This window comes from Coenobita brevimanus, chromosome 18, assembly GCF_032717465.1.
Source record: "Coenobita brevimanus isolate Jiangsu-jjx chromosome 18, ASM3271746v2, whole genome shotgun sequence".
NCBI lineage: Eukaryota > Metazoa > Arthropoda > Malacostraca > Decapoda > Coenobitidae > Coenobita > Coenobita brevimanus.
In genome coordinates this window covers 2,233,459-2,255,011 of record NC_136971.1, presented here as the reverse complement: position 1 = coordinate 2,255,011, position 21,553 = coordinate 2,233,459, and the positions used below count along the sequence as shown (strand labels likewise).

At 42.3% G+C, this 21,553-nt stretch overlaps 1 protein-coding gene across 1 annotated transcript; it reads left to right on the top strand.

Annotated features, from left to right (window-relative positions):
• On the top strand, positions 1-4,814 carry LOC145391348 (dnaJ homolog subfamily C member 30, mitochondrial). Its single transcript, XM_080265946.1, has 2 exons — positions 1-234; positions 3,977-4,814. The coding sequence occupies exons 1-2, from the start codon at positions 1-3 to the stop codon at positions 4,466-4,468; spliced, it is 726 nt and encodes a 241-aa protein (XP_080122072.1). The 3' UTR covers positions 4,469-4,814.
• The last annotated feature ends 16,739 nt before the right edge of the window (positions 4,815-21,553 follow it).

Genomic DNA, 21,553 nt, shown 5'->3' with positions numbered 1-21,553 from the left:
ATGAACCCCGTACTGTCTAGAAAAATAGCTGGAGTTCCGGTAAATGAGTGGCTCAGAAGTTACTCGGTGTGCAAAGTATTGTCAGCTGAAGTTGTGAATCATAGGCATGGCATCATCCGCGCTGCAGCTGCTTTTCTCAACCTACAGCAGAGATTGTCATACGCCTCTAGGGTAGGGCAGAAGAAAAATTACTACGATTTACTTGGAATAACCCCAAAGGCCACACAGGCACAGGTAAAGTATTTCTGATAATATTTTCATGTTTTCAGACATTTCAGTGTTCTATGTTTCTGCTATATCTTAACTCCTACGGTAGGGAGGCACAGTGGCTCAGAGGTAGAGCGTCACGCTCGTGACCAGGGGAGGTTGTGAATTCGAGCCTCGCCCGGGACTGTCATGCCATGCCGGGAGTGGTAGCATCCTCCTGTAACCTACCGGGGCTACATGGCCATAGTTGCCTAGCTCGGGAATTAAATCCCTTCCTCTTAACAACTGCTCCAACTTTTCACCAAATGGGTTTTGTGATTCCAAGTACAGTAAATTCTTACAAACTCATGCTCTGAAGGAAAGGAACTTTGGTACATATGCTGTACAGTTAAGTATGGAAATCTGACTGCAGGAAAATGGGTATTATTTTACAAGTTGCCAATATGCAATTCAGGGATATTACCACCATAAATGTATAGTATATTACCTAAGAATGCTAATGAACCCCCATAACCCCATTTGGAAATTGATACTTATAGAGATAATACCCAGACTCAAATCTACAGGAAACCTAATGATCCCACCTAACTTATCCTAACCTAAATGGGGAGCTTTGCCCCCCCCTTAATTTTTTTCCACCTAGCCTAGGATTGCTACTAAACCTTAAAGAGCCTCCAAATACCTATCAGGCCAAATCCCAGTCTAAGCCGTCACTAAACCTAATCTATCATAACCTAACCCATGGGTCGGCAACCTTTTGAACACAGTGTGCTAATTTATAATTAATGCCAATTTTTTTTACTTCCTTGCCTGCCAATTATGAATTTTTTTAACACTGTAGCCAATGAAACTGATCAATATATACATATGCCTATCATAATTATACAGTGCATCATTTAATTAAAGTAATATATACACATGCATAATATGCATGTTTTATTGTAGTATTTATTACTTGAATATAAAACAAACAACTGAGTAGTTATGGTATGATATCACAAACATTACTAAAAAATTGTTAAATGATAAATTTATACACACAATATTAATGTGATCCTTGCCTTTGCTTCCCTTTAGCCAAAGCTGATATTTTGGGTGAATATCTGGATACCATGAGCTTCACATAACCCTCAGAATGATCCTTTGTAAGCTTGCTGCGGTGGGGGTTAAGGATGTGCTTCATGTGTGAAAATATCCGATCACCGATGTGCAGATCCAAAGGCTGATAGCAATGCAAAAGCAACTTTCTTCATGCAGCTGAATGTGTCAGGCAGTGATGTCCAACAGCTTAGGATAGAGGTTCCATGATCACTCGCAGTAGTTTCCAGCATTTCTAGAAGCTCCTTGAATTTTGCTGACCACAATGAGGAGGCCTGAAAGTCAATTGACAGCAATTCCAACTCCTCAGTTTTCATCCACTCATGAATTTTTACACTGAAGAAGATGTCCCACATGGAACCAACCATGTTGACCTATCATAAAGATGATAGCTTAGGTCAGTATCTTTATTACTGATCTGCTATGAAAGAGTTATAGTCTCTTCTGTTTGCAAGGATCATTTCAGGTCATGAATCCATGGTCAGACCATATTCTATTTGGGTTGTTAAATCGGCAGAATCTGTGATCTGCTGCGAATCCACCTCTCGAGTAGAGTTGAGTTGGGTCATATTTTTGTTTATTGGCCATTGTGACCTTCTTTTATTTACATAATGGCAGCAAGTGAAGATGTATAGCAAGTACTCAAATACAGCATCAAGTTAGTGGATGACTGTCCCCATTACCACCAGGAAGAAGTATATAAAATTACTGAATGGATAAAAAAAGAACACATTGCCATATGGACATATCAGGTGTATTAATATGAAGATTCACTAAGGTAAGGTTCCAAAGAAAGTCTTTGAAAACAAGATTGAGGGTAGCTGATGTTGGCAGAGGGAGACCTTATGTGTATGAAAGAAAGTGGAGCAATTAAGGTATTTTTGTGAGAAAGAAGGAAAAGGAAGAGAATGAGAGAGGTATTAATGGATAAAGTAGTTTGGAAATAGGACAGTCATGGCCACCCTGTCAGGTGGTTCTTAGGATGGTATGGGTTATCAGAGATGATGATGATGATGATGATGAAAAATACAGTATTTTAATTTCGTTATGCAAGTTTTAATAATGTGACTACAGTGATCCCTCAATTATCAGGACACTCATTATCCGAATGTGTTCAGTACCTGGACGCTGGGCCTTGGCTCTATTAAACCATTACCGGTATTCAAATTTACCTGCTATTATCCGGACATAAATGTGCCTGAGAACTTCGGCTGGCAAGCTGACATGTCCAAAAATTTGGTATCGTGGCTGCTGGGTTCGAGCCATGAGCAGGAAGTAGTAACCCACAACCAGAGCTAAAATGCCCATCTGACCCTGTACTGAATGGTCGAACTCGCGTGCTCGTCCTATCACTCCCAATGAACTTTCAACACCTGAGTAATACAACTGTAACCCGCAAGTGGTGTCAAAACGTCCATGTGCATTACCCACCAAATGTCTAATATCATGCGGCCATGGGGACTAAGTCTTTCCCAACCGCCACCTCTATCGAACACAGACGACAAGCCACAATAAGTGTTCGGCGACAGCGACCGTCCACCTCTCTATCGAAGGTCAAAAGTCTCCCGGTCATGATGTGTTGTGTTTCCGCATGGCCACTCGGCATGTAACAAGACTGCAAGCCACGAGTAAATGAACGGCAAAAGCGCCCGTCCGCCTGTTGACAGAAGGGGGAGAATCCTGCCCACAGCCTCACCTCTCCCCCCCCTTCTCTCCTCCATACCCTCCTGGTTCCCTCCTCACTCCCTCAGTCCTTACCCCCTTCCGTGGTGATAACACTGTCTCGCGAGTATCAGTGTTTTTTGCAATTTATTTGACTACTGTTGGTTGAATGGAAATTCTATGGTGACCATGAGAAAGCTCATGAAATTCTGCATCTAAGCATATGCTTAACTCCTGGAAAATGCAGGCAAAATTTTGAATCAGAATGGTGGGAATTTACATGAAGGTAAGTTTTATTCTTGACCAATTTATTCCAACATGAATTTCATACTCTTACTTGTCAGTTTTATATGTTTGTATTAGCTTATAGTATAAACACCACCTAAGATGATGGTATATGGTTTATACCAATATAACCAATTTACAGTGGCATATTTGGCCATTAGATTTTTTTTTTTTTTTTTTTTTTTTTTTTGAGCCCCAGGAGCAATCACTCGTCACAGATAACAGATTTTCAAAGCGTCATCAGTTTTTTGTGGATTTTGTTGTTTATGCATTGTTTTCATGATGTTCAGCATTAATATGGATAACTGCATGTGTTTTGATGTCTAAATATGGTAGATTGACCTGAAAACAGTGCCAAAATTAGGAGGGGCACTGTACTTACAGTCATGTATAATTTTTTTTTTTTCTTTTTTTTTTAATGGTTTTCTTGGTGTTTAGCATTACTTTGGATATTCCTATGTGTGTTTTGATGTCTAAATATGCCTGAATGACCGGAAAACAGTGCCAAATTAAGTGCTGTACAAATAAGTTAGGTAGCTATAGGTTGGAGGTGGGTATAGGGAGGGTCTGGGTGTGGTTGGGGAATAGTGTTCATTATCTGGATGTTGCCACTACTTGGACATGCTTTTGGGTCTATTATGTCTGGATAAATGAGGGATTATTGTAATTTGTATATTCAGTAACACTGCTATGCTTATGGTAAAATGCATGGTTCTTCTTTCAGGTGAAGGATGCATACTACAAGATGTCGAAAACCTATCATCCTGACCAGTACAAAGGCACAGGCATTGATGATCCCTCACTTAAGTTTCGGGAGATAACAGAGGCTTATGAAGTTCTTGGCAACTATCACAAGAGGAAAATGTACGATAAAGGTATTCTGAACATCTCCGCTGCTGCAACACCTGCTGAGGCTGAAGAGTACGCTTCTAAATTTTATGAATCACGTCGAACTAAAGGTCAGGCTCCCACTGCAACAGGAAGAACACCCATATATAATTTTGATGAATGGTCTCGGATTCATTATGAAGCTTCCCGTGAACGTAGGGTAAATGCAAAGGAACGATATGAAAGACAGCAGAGAAATAAAACCGTTGTTGCTGAACAGAAGAAAACAGAAAGTATAATTGGTGCTATATTACTGGTGATTATGTTTTTCATGTTTAAGTATGCACTAACCCCTGTGGTTGATTCACCAAAAGTTAAGAAGACTTAAAATTTCATCAGCTGAGTAGAAGTGCTTTCATGTTGTTCAGTATTACTTGTCATTCACTATTTCTATTGGCTCATGGTAATTATATATCATCCTCTCAGATATTACTAATTTTGTACCAGAAATGTAAACTTTACTTCAACACTGCATGTTAATAACACCATGTGCAGGGGAAGTTTGCCAAGATAAAATATACCAGTACCCCACAGTCAGGCAAACGGCCAAACGTGGAAGAGGGAAGTTACTAATTTCTGTTGTGTGTGAGAAGGTTAATGTCAGTGTGTGTGAGAAGGTTAATGTCACTTACATCTCCCAAATAGTTATTAGCTTGTCAGGTGGCGCAGCACTCTTCTCCATACTCTTCTATCGAAGGTGTCCCTTTCTCTTACTTGGTCAGTGTTATTCAGGCGTTTTTTTTTTTTTTTTTCCAGTACAGTATCTGCTCGACACTGTCCCTCATCTCTTTCTGGATCTGCCTCTCAGCCTTCCATTTGGTCTCTGTCTAGACTCTAGATCAATCTTTACAATTCTCTCTTTGGCATTCTGTTTAGATGACCTGACCACTTGTGATCTACATGTCAGTAATCATCATCCATCCATCCGTCATCCAATCCTATGTTGCCCCAAGAGGAGTGTTGGAGCCAGGGGCTAGGCAAGTTGGTCCTGACATTAAAGATCTGAGTGACCAGTCTCACTCATCCTCGAGTGGGATTACGTGAGCAATAAACCCCAACCACCTCTTTGGATATAAATCTGATTGGAGCATCTTAATTACCCACTAAACCACCATACGCCATAATCTGGCTATATGATTGCCACCCAGTGTAGTAAATGTTTTCCTGGTGTACAGGAAACCATATGGCTTGTCACTCAGTGTAGAGTCACCCATAGGCAGAAGGAAGAGGAAAGAATGAAAGACAGAAGAAGGAGCGCAAAGTCATCCATAGGCAGAAAGAGGAGGAAAGAATGAAGGTAAGAAAGACAGAAGAGGATGGAAGGAAGAGAGGAAAGGGCAGACATCCGAGAGCAGCACTACATCGAGTGAGTGGATGGTGAGGGCCCCCACCTACCACAAAGCAATTTTAATGTTACTATTGTATTTCATTATTTGACACTTATCATCTGCAGTACTTTATATAGTACTGCAGTATCCATGTTAACCTCTTCAGTTGGGTGATGTATTTTCTGATTTTATTCTAGTTACCTCCAGATGACTTTATTCAGCTTAGGATTTCATTCTCTTCTGTTTTTCTTTCCTTCATTCTTTCCACATCCTTCTGCCTCCGAGTGACTTTACGCTTCCTCTTCTGTCTTTCTTTCCTTCGTTCTTCCCTCTTCCTTCTGCATGTGGGTGACTCTACACTGTGTGACAAGCCTATTGGTTTCCTGTACACCAGGAAACCATTTATTACGCTGGGTGGTAACAGTATAACCAAATTTTGGTGCCTGGTGGTTTAGTGGATAATTACGGCGCTCAAATCAAATTGAGCCGATGAAGCTTTATATCCAAAGGGTGGTTGGGGTTTATTGCTCACATAATGCCACTCAGGGATGAGTGAGGCTGGTCACTCTCATCTGAAATGTCAGGACCAACTTTTTTTTTTTAAATGTGTCCAACTTTGGGCATAGGCTTCACAGCCTGCTCTCAAGGCCAAGTAGTTCTACATACCATACACCTCTACATGTCACCATTTTGGCGCTAACACCCACCGTCCATATTGAATACATGCTAGGGCTGTCTCATACAGGACTGGTGTATTGATATTAGCGGGGGTATTTTTACGACATTTCGACGGGTCTGCTGGTAGATCAGTAAATTCTGATTTTTGTAAAATTCAAATCCTTAAACTGTTTCCTGCCCCAGCGGGGATTTGAACCTGGGTCCAGTAGGACTTCAGGCCACCTCTCTACCGGTTGAGCCTAACCCAGGGCTCTTACACTCCTCATGGGGCAACGTAGGATTGGATGATGGATGGACAGACTTTTTGAAATGAAGTTAGATATAGCCAACATTAATGTCTCCAGTACGAGATGTCTCAAATAAGCCGAGTACCATACAAACTGTTTGAAGGCATCAGGAATCAGAATTAAGCTACTGGGTATGTCACTAATCTGAAGGGGATTAATACCAGCTGCTCCTCTATTTAAGAGACAAAGCATCATCAGTACCGACATCTGATTTAGTGTTGACTAAGGAACTGCAGTAGATTGGAAGTTAAGACAGCTACTTATCTCATAATTTATAAGTTCTGAGTTTAGAGTTGGAGCCCATGCCATGAAGGGACATTTAAGGTGGGTGCTGGTAATATGTTCTTTCATATACTTGGATATGTGTGCCTCCTGTTAGCTCTGCCATTGAGACACCTGACATACAGGCATAGTCAGTACAATACTTGACTTTTACATGCATCTCTTCCTGCAAACATCCCTTCACCATTTGTTTTGCAAAATGGGGAAGGGTTAATCCTGGCTATCATTCTCCCTCCAAGGAAAAAATTTGATCCTGCAGTATCAATACAAAGACAGTGGGTATGGTAAGCACTGTACTGTACCACACTTTTTAAATTAGGCATTCATAATTGGAAGTCTGTTTAGCCCAGGGCTATGTATACAAAACTCACTTTCAAGTAAAGTATCATGGAGGCACTTCATGTAAAGCGTGATTAATTTCTCTGGCTCTGTATTCATCATTAACATTTCCAGTCATTTATAATGTACTGTAGTGCGAGATGGTTTTACTCCCATTCAGTATCCAGTATGTCTGGCAAAATCAAGGCACTAAGAAAAACTTTTCAGGGATGTGTTCTGAACTCCCAGGTGTTAAAATCTCCATTACTATCCAGAGTTTGTTTTGATTAATTAGCCTTTTCATTCAGATGATGTATTTTACTGATTTATTGTTGCTACCTCAATGATTTTGTTCAGGTCTAGGGAGACCTTGTGTGTAACAGAGTAAACGATGATTATCCTCTCATCTGAAAAGTCTCTCCAGAGCTGAATACTGTCTCAAGATGGTATGAATAAAAAAATGAGAAATACATTGCTGGATCAAAAGAAATAAGGAAATCCATTGCACCAAGGATCGAGTGGTTTGTTCTTATAGTACTCCCATTTATTAAAATATGTATTGATTATTTTAGTATTGTAACTGTAAATCAAAAATAGTAGAAACTTCACTTAATTCAGGATTTCTTCCCAGTGAGGAAGAAAGATACTACCCAAGTTTTCCTACAAGTTGACATCTTGAATCTGGTGGTATATTTACAGTAGTGCATCCTAAGAGGATTTTCTTCAGCTGAAGAGAGACTTTTCAAGTTAAAGGAGATAGAAATTGCCTTTATTGGCCCCCTCATTATCATACTTGATAACCTATTGTCTGGCAGTACCATAATATAAATGAGAAATACATCATTGTAGTACAGGAGTTAAAGGACAAAAAAGGGCAGTGTTTTGCTGGCAACCTTATCTCTATGTACTGACACAGGAATAAGGGCTCATCATCCAGCACTGGTGTTGGAGTGGTCTCAAATTCCTTACAGCACAGGAGAGGGGGATATTTTTCTCAGATTGTCGTTTCACCTCACAATTCTATCTCCTTAGATCAGAGAGCCATGTTCTGAATCTGCCCTCAAGTTGTCAATAAAGGCTGTCCTTGGTGAATTAAGTTTCGCTTAAAATTGCCGAGTATTAATTTGCTGTTTAATTGACTCCTAGTTTCACTTCAAGTTGCTCGACTCTGTGTGCGTGCGTGCGTGAGTGCTGAATATTTAACCCCTCATTCATGAACCCAAAGAATGTCTCACTTAGAGGTGTTTCAGTTAAAGCAATACAGTAAAAGCTTGATTAACCTGCATCTGATGCATCGGCACATCCGTATAACCAGAATGCAAATTCGATCCGGCATGGGGTCCAAAATATTCCAGATACTGGTCTGAATCCTCATTTCATGATCCTGATGATCACCCTATAATTCTTGATTAGTTCTGTACAGTACAGGATAAAGTAGTGTATGAAGCTAAGTTTTCAAAATTATTTTGGCCTGTAACATATGCTAAATTTTTCTTTAAATAATTTTTGGTAATGTTTGCTGGTTTGTGTTCAGTCCTGTACAATTTCTCTTGCTGTCTTGTTTTTTTGTGTATTGTAGTGTACTTGTACTGTATCTAATACTGAATAATGTACTTTATGAAATAAAGTAAAGTCCCAAGTTTGGTCGTATTTCATTTGTTTGCCCTCCCAGACTATTTCTAAGAGTAACATTTGGTTATCCAGAAAATTCCATATCCAGAATGGAAGAGTCTCCGTGCATTCCAGTTAATCGAGCTTTTACTGTGATTTGCCTGCATACATCCTAGATTGTTATGGGAAGACCAACCATGAGAAATTATATTAAGATGACGTCAACCATTCCATAGGTGTTCGAAAGTACCAGGTTATAGTGTTCTATGCTCTACACTCAATTTAATTTGAACTGTGGATAATCAAATGCTGTATTCCATGTTTATGTTTCTTCTTTCCTTCATTTACACAATTTTAACGAGTGCAGTATATGTGTAACAAATTTTGAACTGTTAAAGGTTTTACATTCAGCCTCAAATGACTCACTTTCAACTGAATAAAATAATGTGAGGTTAAAAATCCTGTACTACAGTCATTCCACCCATGAGAAGTTAATGGTGGCAGTGTTTACACATAAGATGTTTGTGACTCATGACAAATCATCTGGCATTAGCTAGAATAACTGCTTGAGAAGATGTGAATGAGAGAATGAAAAAACAGTACAGATGTTAAAGTACTGTATACCAGTACAATGCTGCAGTAATATGGATGTAGAGTATTCCTCCCAAGTAGGGTACAAGTAAATGGTACTGCTGAGTCTTTGTGAAAGCTGAATGATACATACTGTAATTAAGAATCAGGGTTGTTTTAACTTTACTTATACCTAAATCTGGTTTAATTACTGAGTCAAGTAAAAGAGCAAATTGTGTGCTGCTGTTGAAAAAAATGTTGTAGATGATGTATAGTATTTTCCCAAGCTGAAATTCATTGTATGCACTGTACTCAACACTTTTTATAGTGTCATCAGTTTATGAACGATACCTCAACATAATTTAGTCTGTATATATGCACTGTACCATATTGCTAAATTAAATAGTGAATTTTTTGTATTATTATTATTATAAACCTGCAAGTATACTAAAATCAGGTACGCTAACATTATTCTGTTTCTGTGCCAGTGATATTAAGAACTGACTCGGTATCAAGTGCAATTGGAAGGAATTAACTACTTTTCCAAGGAGGCAGTGTTATGATCCAATGAGGTAGTGTTGTGATGCACTTCCCTCTTGAGGAGTAAAGGAATTCTCCCCTTATTTAACCCCTCGGTTGCATACAGCATTCCAGAAATGCTGATCAGTAGACTGCAGTGTACATTCCGGAAGAGCTGCGTGAAATATTGTGAACATTTTGGTCATTTTTTGCGCCTACTGCATGCTTATGCTTGATGAGCGAGTAGCAAATCGTCAGTGTGTAGTGTAAATTTTGTCTTGCCTTACTAAAATGTTATAATGTTTGGTTAGGTATAAGTTGGTCAAAACACACGATGAAAACATGATTTTTTAAACTGGTTTTTCTGCTCCATGGACAAGGGAAATGTTTGGGCCTGCAGCCTAGGGGTTAAAGGGGTTAAAGACCTTTGTTTAGGCTTAGACTATTTTCCAACCAAAATACCTTCCTGGTATCATCCAGTGGCCTTGGTAAAATTAAATGCTTGGCTTATTAGATGCTACATTCTCTTTAAATTAAAGGCTACAGGGGGGCTATTGATTAAATCATGCATTAAGCATATTGTGCAAAACAATTACCTAGTACATGCTGACTATGAGAAGTCACTCTATGGCTTAAGATGCAGATCATATTCACTGTACATTATGGTAATATGTAGTATTTTTATTGAGAAATGATGACTCCTTTCTCAGTTCTCAGTCTCAGGCTTATCACTCATCATCTCTCAGGGATGGTCATGACAAAACTGCATCTAGGCTGCTTCATTCTCACATACCTCTCACATTCTTTGACACTTCCTCCTTATCAATGAACTGTTACACTCCCTTCTTTTGTACTAGATAGGTCTGCTTCTTCCAGCACAACCTGCACTTTTACTTAAACACTTTCTTTGGCGTCCTGTCTATCTGCATTCTTTGAATATGTCCATACCATTTCAATGCATTTCTTTCTACCATCATCATCCTGACCTTTTAGTTTTTTCTTTAGTTTTTTTTTTTTTTTCCCTCAGTGTATGGTCAAGGAACCTTTGCCAAGAAGTGCAAATAGATGGTGGTGGGAATCTTAATCCCTGCCACCCTCTCCCTTTAGCCCTTAGGCCCACAGGGATCCCATGGGAAATATTCTCTCTCTCCTTCCCCAGGGACTGGTTATAAGGTTATCATCCAGAGTAGGAAATAGTTTTCTGGGTTACAAGAAATCATCTGACCTATAACTTAGTGAAGAGCACTACATCAAGTGAGTGGATGATAGGGCTTCCATCTACCACAAATCAATATTTTCACATTTCACTCTTATCACCGTTTCAACCATTCCTGCATTCTCACAAGTTTCTCTTTAACACCATCCATTCTGCTTTTGCCTAGAGCTGTTCTGAAAAAGTTAGTTTCCTTCATTTGTGGCAAGCAGATTTTATAGGGATGAGTGCAAGCCTTTCTCAACTTTTCAAGCCAGGCCAAGGCTCACTTTAGAACATGGGTGTTGATTCCCTAGGCACCAAGCCTGGCTAGCCAAGTGGGCTGCCACTGTGGCTAAGGAGTTCCACCCACCCTGCAAGATGACTATTGACTTTAGCTCAGATGGAAAGAATATTTTGAAAGCCCAATAATAGGGAATAGGAAGAGCAGAGCAGCTGTAAACATGACTGGTTTTGGGGGGATGCAGAGAAGGAATGCAGTTCCAGGAAACGTGACACTTGCACTGGTGAAAAACACTGAAGTGGCTGAAAAATGGGAAAGCAGCTGGGGTTGATAAGGTGTATGCAGAGATGATTATGGCTTGTGGAGAAAGCGGAATGAAGTGCTTCTTGGAGATATGTAAAAAGGCATGGATGAGTGAAACTGTGCCAGCAGAGTGGAAAAAAGGCTGTAACTGTACCCTAGTGCAAAAATAAAGGTGGGCGAAGTGAGTGCAAGAAATATCGTGGCATAAGTTTATTGAGTGTGGTAGGGAAGGTATATGGAAGACTTATTATAGGAGGGGGCACCCATCACTCACCCACTTAGTGTAGTGGTACTCTGTTTTTAGGTTAGCTCTACACTAATGGCAAGCCAAATGATTTCCTGTAAAAAAGGAAATCATTTACAATGCTGGGTCGTAATCTTATAACCAACCAACATATGTTCCCTATGTGACAAAAAGTGAGTTGGTAGAGGGTTAGTGCCCTTCCCTGGAAAACAACTGACTAAAAATACAAACAAGAAGTCTCGGACCAGGACTGACCAACAGGTAATGACTATGGACTGAACAAAGGACATGGTACGGATTGCGACATGGAATGTAATGAGTGCAAATGATGGAGTGAAAGAGATTGTCCAGGTGCTTAGGGGTGCAAAAGTGAATATATGTGGATTAACTGAAACTAAATGGAGAGGTTAGAGTGGGGAGTGTGGATGGGGTATATACATGGGAGTACGTGAGTATGAGAGGGCAAAAGAAGGAGTGTGTAAGTTGTAATAGATGGAAGGTGAATATAAAGGAGTATGGGTCAGTTGGGATATATGCGTGGGAGTATGTGAGAATAAGAGGGCAAAAGGCGGAGTGTGTATAGTTGTAACAGATGGAGGGAGAATTTAAGGGGGTCTGGATCTGTGGCTCAAGGATTGTGCGGGTAAGACTGAAAGTTGGACTACAAATGTAGGCGATTGTGTGTGTGTATGCGCCCACACAAGATTGTACAAGCTAAGTGACAGAAGAGTTCTGGACAAATGTGGAAGCATGCATGGAAAAGTTTGAAAGGAATGAGAGAGTGTTTTTGATTGGCGATATGAATGGGAAAGTAGGGAATGTGAAAGTGGATGGAGTAGTTGGTGAGTGGGGTGTGCCTGCAGAGATGGATGACAATGGCACTGCTTTAGTGAACATTTGTGCTGGGAGGGAGTTGGTGATAGGCAATACCCTCTCCAGGCACAAGATGATCCACAGGCATACATGGCGAGAGATGAGAAGGGTGGATGATGAACTAAAAGAATGGAAGGCAAAAATTGATTGTGTGTGTGTGGATGATAGGATGAGGAGTGTAATGGATGCAAGAGCATACAGAGGTTGGGGGAGTGGACTTTCTGATTACCATTTGGTGGTGGTGGTGGTGAGAATCAAGGTCCAAATGAAATGGAGGAACAAAAGAAGGGAAGGCCAGGAGGAAGTAGTTCATACAAGATGGTTGGAAAGGTTACAGGATGGAAAAAAGGCCTGTAAGAAGAGTGTTTGCGGAGTGTAGCGGCCTAAAACCATGTTGTGATGGGGCTAGGGGGACGTGAGGTGTTACTAATTAAAATACTAGTCGTTCAGTGACTCTGGAGGGAGTGCAGAGGAGGGTGATGGGGCGGTGTGAGGAAGGCAACGTTGGGTCTTTGTTATGTTTGGGGACAGTGACGATAGCACCATGCTTCCAGATGCTGGGTATTATGTTGTGTGAGTAGCTGCAGTTTGATATGCTGATGAGTGCTTGTATGACTTGTGGTTCAAGATGTTTAAGGTGTATGTTGCTTATGTTGTCTGGGCCACAAGTAGATGAATGCTTAAGGTTGCTGATGATGTGCTTCGTCTGGCTGTAAGTGAAAGGTGCGAAGTCTGGGTTTGTGGGGAACTGTCTCTTGAGTCGGATGACACGTCGATCGTCGCGATGGGGGTTTAGATGACTGGCGTGTGAAAAGCAATTGATGAGAGTGTTTGCTTGGTGTTTGTTGGAGGGTATGGTGTCGGCTGTTGTGATGGCAGCATGTGATTGTGTAGTGTTGCTGTTGGTGAGTGTGATGCTGTTTAGTGTTTTGTAGAGATTCCTGGTGTTTGTTTTGTGATCAAGTGTTTGGAGATAATTACCCCAACTTAGTGTTTGCTGCTCTGATATTTTATTGTTTATTTGTTTAGTGCTTGTATTTGTTGTACGGTGTCTTGTGTATGGGGTGTTGGGGTGTGTTGTAGTATGTCGCGTTGACTGATGAGGCCTTGAATTTCTGGTGTCAAGCTGGGATTGTCTCTCTTTCTGTTGTCTCCAGGGATGTATCTTTTGTCTGCATTATGAATAATTGTACTGAAAGTGTGCACAGCGGTGTCGATGTTTGTGATGGGTGTACTGATTAATGTTTCAAAGTGCTGTTCTGTTTCAGTCGTGCAGGCCTCCCAGTTGGCCTTCTTACAACAGAGTGTGCATGTCGGTGGCCATCTAGGGTGATTCTGGTTTTGGTCGTGATGATGATCGCGAGGTGGCCAAAGCCAAGGGTTTTGACCACTCTCCAGGATGTTGTGGGGACGACGTTTGGAAAGCAAAAGGTGATGTCTGGGGATGATGGGAGGAGGAGAGTTTGGTGTGGGATATGGATATGTTGATGGAGATTGTTATGGATGAAAAGATTATCTGTTTGGGATTGTAATACCAGCCCTCTGTCTGTGTCAGGGTTGTTGACATGCCAGGTCGAAGCCTTGGCATTGAAATCACCACCCAGGATGATGTTGAGTATGTTAGTGACGTGGTGTATTTGAGGAGTGTGGTACTGTGGGGAATGATTGGGGGAGAATGTATGTGTTGGTGATTGTTATGTGTTATTTGTTGCCAGTGCGTATTTTTAATTTATTGTATTTCTGTTGTGGTTGATGGACTGGTGTACTAAGGTGATGAGTCCACCGCCACAGCCGTCAGCCCGGTCTTGTCTGATGGCGGTGACGGGGAAGTGGTGGTGGTGGTCTGAGGGAGTAGTAGTGGTGATGGGGAAGTGGTGGTGGTGGTCTGGGGGAGTAGTAGTGGTGGTGGGAGTAGTGATGGCGGTGAGAGAAGTGGTGGTGGGGTATTGGTGGTGTGGGGGAGTAGTGATGGTGGTGTGGGGGAGTAGTGATGGTGGTGGGGGGAGTGGCAGTGGTGGTGGGGGGAGTGGCAGTGGTGGTGTGGGGGAGTGGCAGTGATGGTGTGGGGGAGTAATTGTGGTGGTGTGGGGGAGTAATTGTGGTGGTGTGGGGGAGTAATTGTGGTGCGGGGGGAGTAGTGGTGATGGTGGGGGAGCAGTGGTCGTGGTGAAAGAGTGGTGATGGTAAAGACAGGGCAATGGTCATGGTGGAAGAGATGGTGTATGGAATATACTCAGGTCAGCAGAAGATAATGTATACTGTTAGTCACTAATCAGTGCTGTGGAAAGGATGAAGAGCCGTAGCACTGTCTTATTCTGCCAGTGAACTGCAACAAGAGATTAATACTAAAATACGGTGCTGGTAACAAAGATGTGCTATGGAAATAATGCAGAGTCGTAGTATTGTTTAATTTTGCAATTGAGGCAAGATAAATATTAGAAGACTGTTCGTCTCGTTAAGGTGGACGAACAACAGTCACTGGGTGGTGGTGGTGGTGGTGGTAGGAGGGCAGCAGGTGACAAGAGAGAGTGGGTGGGATAACGGGAAACACGCCATGCTTCACAGTCCTTTCTGGCTTCTTTCCAACATCACTCCCACTCCTCCCATCCCTCTGACCCACTCTGCTCCAACCCCACTCCCACTTATCGCAGTTACATGAAATTCGTGCTTTCTTAATATACAGTGCGGTATTTATATTTTTAACAAAATATCTAAATAAGCACATTCGTCAACCTCGTACCTACGTCATGCCAGCATGAAAGCCAACAGGCAAACCGTCAACCATCAAATCGCCATAAAAACTACAGTCAAGATGGTCTGTGATAAGATGGCTACTGCAGGTAGGCTGGTAAGACGCACATCAAAGTAGGAATAGAAAAAAAAGCGGGGGGAGGGGGGAGGAAAGGCAGGCGTAAAGGAATGGGTGGGATTGAACGTGATGGGGCAGAGCAGGATGACGACACCGTGGGGAGGGTGGAGAGAGGCCGGTAGGATGGTAATGGGCGATGGGGTAAGGCGGGACAAGCACATCCTGTGCAGAAGTAAGACATTGTATGAGGGTCAGCGCTAACGATGGGGTCATTTTTTTTTTTTTTTTAATACATTTTGAAGTGCCAGAAAACATGTGGGGTGGGGTGGAGAGGTGGTGGGGTGGAAAGATGGCGGGACGGGTAGAGGTGGTGGGACAGGGCGATGGCAACAAACCCTAGGAAAACAGACACTGTGGATACGAAAACGTTCTTTAAGCAGAGCAATACGTAAGTAAGCACGCTCCGCTTTCATAAAACTGTCGTCTTACGATGCATGGAAACACAAATTGGAGAGCATTCATTGTATATCTAGCTGATATCTAAATTAAATGAGCATGTGTAAATACGAGGTTCTCATTTGCGCCGCTTGGCATGAAGCCTATTTTTAAATCCCGAAATTTGTGTTTCATTCTTGTAATTTAGCAACCCAAATGATCAATTGTAAAATTCCGATTGCAATACAAAAAAGGTACCACTACACAAGTATGTATAGTATATATAGAACTGAATGGAGACGAATAGACTACAAATGACAAATGTCATTATCCAGCTGTTTAACATAGGTTTTGCTTCAATTTTTCAAGTCACTACATTTACCGTTGTTTACGAAGTGAGGCTTGAACAAGTCTCTCTCTCTCTCTCTCTCTCTCTCTCTCTCTCTCTCTCTCTCTCTCAGTTATTAATTATGCACACGCACACTCGTTACTATTATGAATACAAGCATGTCCCGGTGCATGCAATGGTCATACACCGACTTCAAAGTACATTAATTAGCATATAATCACACACACACACACACACACACACACACACACACACACACACACACACACACATGCTTGCGGTGGGTGTGGAAGTGCCGTTGTGAGGGCAGAGAAAATCTCCGTACAGACTCAAGTCACGTCGCCGCAGGAATCTTGGCTGCTGTGATACAGTAGGGCAGTCCTCATACAGCTGAACTGATTAATGCTGAACAAGAGGATTTGGTCCACCTTGTAACAGTATTTACTCTTTTCATAAGACAACTGAACATCTTTGTGGCTACCAGTTCACCGCTTTGGGTGTGACTCTTCAAATCCTCAGCAAAGTAGTCAGCATGCAGTAACCAAAGAGGTGGCAAGATCCTCCCGCAGCAACACAACATCCTGGGAAGCAAGGAAAACACAGGTTTCCAGGGACGTACCCAAGAGAGGGGGGGGGAGGGGACGATCTCCCGTACTCCTTGTGCTACTAAATGCAGTGTATCAAAATAACACACAACGTTCTCATGTCGGCTTCAGATTTTATTTTTTAACTTCTTAAGACTGGTGTGTATTGAAAGCGCAACGGGCCATCTCGGTGAGAAAGGAATTTGTTGTGAGGGAGGACTGCACACACTGCTCAGTTTTCAGTAATTAACAAAATCTGGTATTTTGAAAAAGTATCACATTTCTGGAGGACATCTTAACATTTCGGAGTACTTCCAGCATAATCAAATTCAAAAGAAAACAAACACCTGGAATAAATGTGACTGTAGTTTACACACCTCTGCCCCTACTTACACTAATGAAGTTCTAGGCACACAGTTATGTTGGAAGTGGTGTATGGGGATGTCAGTGTTTAGCTGTTGAGAGGTCAGTAGATGCCATACTGTCTTACGGCTGTTACCCGGGAAGTACTAAAACACTGCTGAAAACAGTGCTCTGGAATGGTGCTAGTATACAGTGTACGGAGTGATGTTCTTTTTTGTGAAGTTAAATTTAGATTGTCCCATTACACCTATGCAAAGTGTAAAAGTCCTGAAGTCAAGAAGCATAAATGGAGTACACAATCAAATATTTGCTGTTTCAATCTTCTCCTAAAATACGACTCGCATCGGTCCTTGTTAAACTCACGTCCCCAGTTGCATTGGTGGGTGAACTGGGACATGGAGGAAACACGTAATGAAAAAACAATACCGGTAAGTGAAATAAAATAATTCCCACTGAGCACAAAGCATGGCTGGTGAGCAAGGAAAATAAAGGATGACGTGTGCTTGAACGGACCACCAATGGGGATGGGAACCTGTGCAGAACATTATAAGGTAACGCTTCTATGTCCTACTTGGTGCTACTGGCTCCCTTAGGTAATGGCTCCTAAGTGGCAGTTCTGAGAGAGAGAGAGAGAGAGAGAGAGAGAGAGAGAGAGAGAGACAGAGACTGCAACTGTGTGTGTGTGTGTGTGTGTGTGTGTGTGTGTGTGTGTGTGTGCGCGCGTGTGTGCGTGTGCGTGTGTGTGTGTGTGTGCGCGCGCGCGTGTGTGTGTGTGTGTGCACGCAGGTGTGGTGACGTCCACTAATTATGAAGTTCCGTTACACAACCTGGAAACTGTACGGAAGGAAAAGGATACACAACCTGTTATCTGATCTTTAATAAATTACAGCTAGTATAAAATGCCCGCTGCATCTAATAAACAGTCATAAAGTTATATTTGTACATCTTAAAACTTAAAAACTAATTCATTATCTCCAAATCAAGTTTGGATGGCATGCATATACATACATACATATATATATATATATATATATATATATATATATACATATATAACCAATCACACCGCATCAGGGCCTCCAGCAATACCGTATATCTGAATATCGGGGTCTTTCACTGGTGTAGCAGTGCCCCTCAACAGTGAACTGTCCTGAACAAAAATTCGCTGACAATAGCCTACTAGCATTCTGTTCTCAAATATCACAGAGTATCCTTCCTTTTCATACTATTTTGTTGTGTTTCATAATTGCTATCACGTTATAATACACCATTTGACATCCTCCATCGTAACAACAAGAATGGAAATATCGGCGAACAACTGACTGTGGTAGTACCACCACAGAGTGTACCAGGAGTGACTCTAGTGTACTGTGGGAGAAAGTGAGATGTGTGGAGGTTATGTCCTGAGGGAGGGGTCAGTGTTCACACTGTCCTTCATCTCCGTTACAACTCCGTGGACAGGTCCGGTATGGCTCGCCTGACGCGGGACTGCACGAACTTCACGAATGACCTCCACAGGTACCTGATTCTGTTGGTGACGGTGCCGAACAGCTCCCTACCCAGCAGCTCACCGAAGTTCCATACCTCCTGCCAAATGAAGGTCAGTGCGTTGACTTGGGTAGCCTCGTAGTGCACGGTGGAAGTGTCGACAGAGGCCTCAGTGGCAACCCGTTCACTGGACTCCGTCGTCACTGTCGTCTGCTGTGCCTGCAGCTCTTCCAGTTCCTCGCCGTCCACTTCCTCTATCAAGACCACTTTCTCGGGGTCCGCCACGAACCTCGAAGACTTAACAGGATACTCCTGAGCGAAGATTCGCCTGCTGACTTTGTTATCTGGATCTACGGCCAAAGATACCATGCCATCTCCCTGCCTCCCTTCTTGAACACTATTCTGGACGTCAGGTATGGCAGCTACCGGCGACATGACTGTGACCAACAGTGGATTCTTTTCGGAAGTGTGGTCGAGGCCTTGGGTGTCGGGAACGTAACCTTTCTTCAGATACAGATCCCACACCCTCGTCTGTTCTTCCTCAGACAGGTCGTACGCTTTGTTGTTCACGAATATAAGTCTGCGATCATCACGGTGCAGCGGCTGGTGGTAGGAAGCAGAGTACTGGTGTCGATGGCTACCGGTGTCCCTGCCGCTGTACCGCTGTGGGGTACCGGAATCATCAACAGCAGACTCGCTACTCACAAGCAAAAGTGCTAGGACAAGGCAAACTGGGTACAAACAACCAGCCATTATTACTGTTGTGTAGCCACCCGTAATATTACACTTAGTACTTTGAGAAACCGTAGTATTACACTGTGATTACTACTATCAGTTTTACTGGATCATCTCTTTGTTCTTTTCACTCTTCAGACGCTTCGTGTGGTAATAAAAGTTCAGCCGCAGTAAGTAAAAATATATTAGTGTAAACGATTTAAGTGCGGTATATGTTAGCGTAGTCAGCGGTAAGACCGGAGGTGAAGTGTTGTGTCAGCTCCTGCTGTTTCCAGAGTGTGTGTGTAACGACCAACACCAACACCCTCACTGACACGCTGTGCTGCGCCAGGAGCTCTCTTCCCTTCTCTCTCTCCCTCCCCCTACCCCGCCCCCACAATCCACCACCCTCATCCCCATCCCTCCCTCATCCTCTCCCTGCCATCATGCTCAGTCACATCATCCTGCCACCATCCTCACTCACATCATCACCCTGCCACCATCCTCACTCACATCACCACCCTGCCACCATCCTCACTCACATCACCACCCTGCCACCATCCTCACTCACATCACCACCCTGCCACCATCCTCACTCACATCACCACCCTGCCACCATCCTCACTCACATCACCACCCTGCCACCATCCTCACTCATATCACCATCCTGCCACCACCCTCACGCACATCACCACCCTGCCACCATTACTCATAACACCACCTTGACAACACCCTCATATTAACACCCTGCTAACACCCTCATATCACCACCCTGCCACCACCCTCACTCAAATCACCACCTCGTCACCACGCTCACTCATATCACCACCCTGCCACCACCCTCATTCATATCATACCCTGCCACCACCTTCACTCAAATCACCACCTCGTCACCATGCTCACTCGTATCACCACCCTGCCACCACCCTCACTCATATCACCACCCAGCCACCACCCAAACAATCAATCCACTACCACCCTTAACCTAAACTGCAGTTAAGAGCAACTTTCAAAAGACAGATGCAGTTATAAGAAGTAATGACTAGGATCCCACTGCTGAATAAAACATCTGGTGGGTAACCATATAATATTATACATTATCACTAATCAATCCAATAATTTGTTTGCTCTCATTCTGTGTTTGTTTATATTAGCTCTTTATATATATATATATATATATATATATATTTATATATATATATATATATATATATATATATAGAGAGAGAGAGAGAGAGAGAGAGAGAGAGAGAGAGAGAGAGAATCTATCTCTATCTATCTATCTATCTACATCTATCTATCTATATAAGTGTTAAATGGCCTAAATACGGAAAGCCTGAACGTTGGGCTAATGATGAACCGGAGTAAAACTTTTCATCCAAATACAGTACACCAAAGAGAGTCATCAAAATAAATAAATTTGTAATGAATCTGAGTTTTGTAATCACCTGGGGCAAATACTAAGCCTAACGAAAGACCATAAAAACGAAATAAAGTGACGCAATACAACAGGATGGAAAGCTTCCGGTAAACAAAGGCATCATGAAAAGTAGATTGCCAGTATGTATGAAAAGAAATGTATACGACGAATGTATAATCCCATCAATGACGTACGGTTGTGTGACCTGGAAACTAACAAAATCAATGGAAAACGAACTAATCTGTTCTCAAAGAATAATGTTAAGGTCAATGTTGGGAATATCTTTGAGAGACAGGAAGAGATCAACCTGGGTGAGAGAGCAAACTAATGATATTACAGTGGCTCTAAAAGAACTGAAATGGAGGTGGGCAGGTCTTGTAGCAAGAATATGGGATAACCGATGGAGCAACAGGTTGAATGACTGGACTTCAAGCATAGCAGACAAAGGCCACACAGGAGGTGGAGAACTGATACTGAGAAGTTTGCAGGCAAAACCTGGTAGAGATTGACTCAGTCAAGGAATTCTTGGAGAAGGTCGGGAAGGCTTTTGTTCAGCAGTGGACTTGCAATGGCTATTGCTGCTGCTGCTGCTGCTGATGATGATGATGATGATATATTAGACTAAAGCAGATCCCTGCAAGTAGCTGACTAGCAAGATATGGCAATATTAACATCGTTACTGTTTGTTATTAGAGGGCGATGTGGTCAGAATATACAGTATTTCTCAATCGTCTCCACCCATAAAACTTCGCTGTCATTTTTTTCAGTTTTGTACGTGTTCTCGGTTTATCACGCCAGCTTC